At 41.9% G+C, this 3323-nt stretch overlaps 1 protein-coding gene across 1 annotated transcript in view; it reads right to left on the bottom strand.

The window, feature by feature from the left end:
- Positions 1-789: 789 nt before the first annotated feature.
- The window catches only part of MOGAT1 (monoacylglycerol O-acyltransferase 1), a 50238-nt gene continuing 47704 nt past the window's right edge, over positions 790-3323 (bottom strand). The window contains exon 6 of the mRNA XM_011951909.1: positions 790-998. Coding sequence (XP_011807299.1) covers positions 844-998 — 155 coding nt within the window. The 3' untranslated portion in view covers positions 790-843. The remainder of the gene's footprint in view (positions 999-3323) is intronic.

Raw genomic sequence — 3323 nt, 5'->3', positions numbered from 1 at the left:
TGTTCAAGCAGAAAAAAATATTTCCTCTAGCTGTATATGGCAAACTATTGTACATACTGTCTCCCAAATGGTCTGGCTGTGATGAACGACAGTTGTCACACTTTGTGAAAACACCACCTTAAGCTATTGTGATGTTTAGTAAAAGGGTCTAATTATTATTATTATTATTTTATTTATTTTATTTTTTTTTTGAGACAGAGTCTCACTCTGTCTCCCAGGCTGGAGTGCAGTGGCACGATCTCGGCTCACTGCAACCTCCACCTCCCAGATTCAAGCGATTCTCCTGCCTCAGGCTCCCTGTTAGCTGGAATTACAGGTGCCCACCACAACGCCCAGCTAATTTTTGTATTTTTAGTAGAGATGGGGTTTTACCACGTTGGCCAGGTTGGTCTCAAACTCCTGACCTCAAGTGATCTACCTGCCTCGGCCTCCCAAAATGCTGGGATTACAGGCGTGAGCCACTGTGCCGGGCTGGGTGTAATTATTTTTGAAGCTTTCTTTCGTTTTTCAGAGCACATGAATAATTCCAAACCTGTTCATCACCTGTAAAATGATTTCACCTTCATAAGCAAGCAAAATTATTAGATGTCTTATAGTCACCTCCAACCTTACCCTACAGTCATCTACTGTGTTTTTATTTACCACAGATACACCAACAGTCATCACCATAAATAATACTTTTCTGTTGCAAATTTGGTATCACAGGCAAAAGAAAAATAATAAACTTCTTTAAAATATTTATTCTCACAATGGGATGGTCTCTTGTTCTTTATGCCTTATTACAGTCAAGTCATTTATTTTTATTTATTTATTTATTTATTTATTTATTTATTTACAGTCAAGTCATTTTAAAACGAGAGTCTCATGCTCTGGAATGCCATACTTTCCTTTGTGCTCCTCAAATAATTTCGTCAGTTCCTCCATATAGGTCTGATGTAACTCCTCAATCTGCTCCTCGGTCGGGTGCAGAATCTGACGAACAGGGATCGGGCGGCCAACTGCAAAAACAGGGAATACATCACATGTGAGGAACTAAAACCACTCCCCCACAGACCGCCTCCCCTAATGCACAGCTGTGAACACAACTGCCAATCAGAATCCCTCCAGCCTGCTCACTCCAATCCTTGTTTCATTTCACTGGCTGCCTGCAGTGGTCACACCACTCCATCTGATAACAAATAAAGAACTTTCCTCCTCAGCAGACACTGGGTTGTCGGGACCCTGGTGGTTTTGACTTTGAGTCAAATGAGCTACTGTGCTGACTGCAGCTGGGAGGTGAGTGGACATAGCTGTGTGTCCACGTCACCAGCTTCCTCCCTCTGGGACAGTTGACAGCCAGACCACAGTGCCCTGATTATTACTGACTGTGAATCCTCACGTCACGTGGCAGTCCTCTAGTCTGACTCTTTTCTTCTTTTTTTTTTCTTTTTTCTTTTGAGACAGAGTCTTACTCTGTCACCCAGGCTGGAGTGTAGTGGCACAGTCTTGACTCACTGCAACCTCCGCCTCCCGAGTTCAAGCCATTCTCTTGCCTTAACCTCCCACCGAGTAGCTGGGATTACAGGCTCCCACCACCATGCCCAGCTAATTTTTTTTTTTTTTTTTGTATTTTCAGTAGAGACGAGGTTTTACCATGTTGGCCAGGCTGGTCTTGAACTCCTGACCTCAAGCTGGAATTACAAGTGTAAGCCACTGGCCCGGCCTAGTCTGCCTCTTTTGAGTGTCTTTCTAAACAACTAAAAAATACATATCTTCAAGCTAAGTATCTATATTAGAGAAATACACATAAATGATGTGCATTCCATTGTTTCTAATAGTGGATAACTGAAAAACAACTAACGTCTCAATAGAAAAATTGTTAAATAAACCATGTAATAGTCATTCAATAGAATCCTAGGCAGAAATTTTTAAACAATGAAATAATATAAATATGTGTACACATACACACGTAAACACACACAGATGTCTAAGATGTATTAAGTGGAAAAATAATTTGTAAAATAATACAGTATGATCCATTTTTGAAAAAAATGTTTATATTCCTAGAAGTATTATACGTTTTTAGTGCATGGAAAAATCTGGAAAGAGAGAGAAACATGAAAGTTCCTTTTTGGTAAGGAAGTAGGGATGGGGAATTTCACTCTAACTGTATTATATAAACTTTCTACAAATGAGAATGCATTTGAGTTTTTCCAAATACACTAATTAAAAACAAATCTGGCAACCTCTGTACATATTTTAAAAGGTGTTTATGTAACATCTCACTTGTCTCTGAATTTTAGAAAATACAAATTCCCAAGGCTTTGGCTCTTGCATTCACTGCGCCACCTGCTGGTAGGATGCTGCTATTGATGCCAAGGGTTGAAAATGTACAGGATGGCCGGGCGCGGTGACTCACGCCTGTAATCCCAACACTTGGGAGGCTGAGGCGGGTGGATCACCTGAGGTCAGGAGTTCGACACTAGCCTGACCAACATGGCGAAACCCCGTCTCTACTAAAAATACAAAAATTAGCCGGACGTGGTGGCGGGCGCTTGTAATCCCAGCTATTTGGGAGACTGAGGCAGGAGAACCTCTAGAAGCCAGGAGGCAGAGGTTGCAGTGAGACCAGATTGCGCCATTGCACTTCAGCACAGAGCAAGACTCCGTCTCAAAAAACAAACAAACAAAAAACAAAAACAGAAAATGTACAGGAAGTTCGATGAGGCAGCAAACTACTATCTCTGACTTCATTAGCTTAGGCATGAGGTCAGGTGGGCTCTAGGTAATTAACGGGACCCACAGTAGAGCGACCTTTGTCCTATCCTGAGTCACCCCATGTCGCATGTGAGGTTCTGATTCATGTCAGTAAGAGTAGGTGGTTAGCTAAGCAAAATATGAACAAATGTTAAGTCACAGAGAAGGAAGAATGTGATAAATGACATCAGTATAGGAGCTGAGGGGGCACAGAGAAGGAGACACACACACACACACACACATCATTACTGCAACATTAATATTCTCAAATTGTTAAGAATTTAACCTCATGTGGTTTTCTTTGATAACTTGGATGTCACATTTATACATAGTAGACATAAGTCCCGTTTAACTCAACACAAAGAACTGGAAACAACAATCTCGCTGTCAATTGTGGTTGGAAATATGGACTAGCAGAGGCTAATGTAGTGATGACATGGAACTGGTTGCACAAAAAGCACCAGGCTGGGCTGGGTCTAGTCCCAGCTCACCAGCAGGTGCCCTGAGCAAGTGACTTTCTATCTGGCCTTAATTTCCTTTCCCTTTCCCCTTCCCTTCCTTCCCTTTCTTCCCTCCCTTCCCTTCCC

This window comes from Colobus angolensis, unplaced genomic scaffold, assembly GCF_000951035.1.
Source record: "Colobus angolensis palliatus isolate OR3802 unplaced genomic scaffold, Cang.pa_1.0 Scaffold33, whole genome shotgun sequence".
NCBI classification, from domain to species: domain Eukaryota; kingdom Metazoa; phylum Chordata; class Mammalia; order Primates; family Cercopithecidae; genus Colobus; species Colobus angolensis.
The sequence above is the reverse complement of the archived record's forward strand: the minus strand, read 5'-3'. Positions and strand labels throughout refer to the sequence as shown.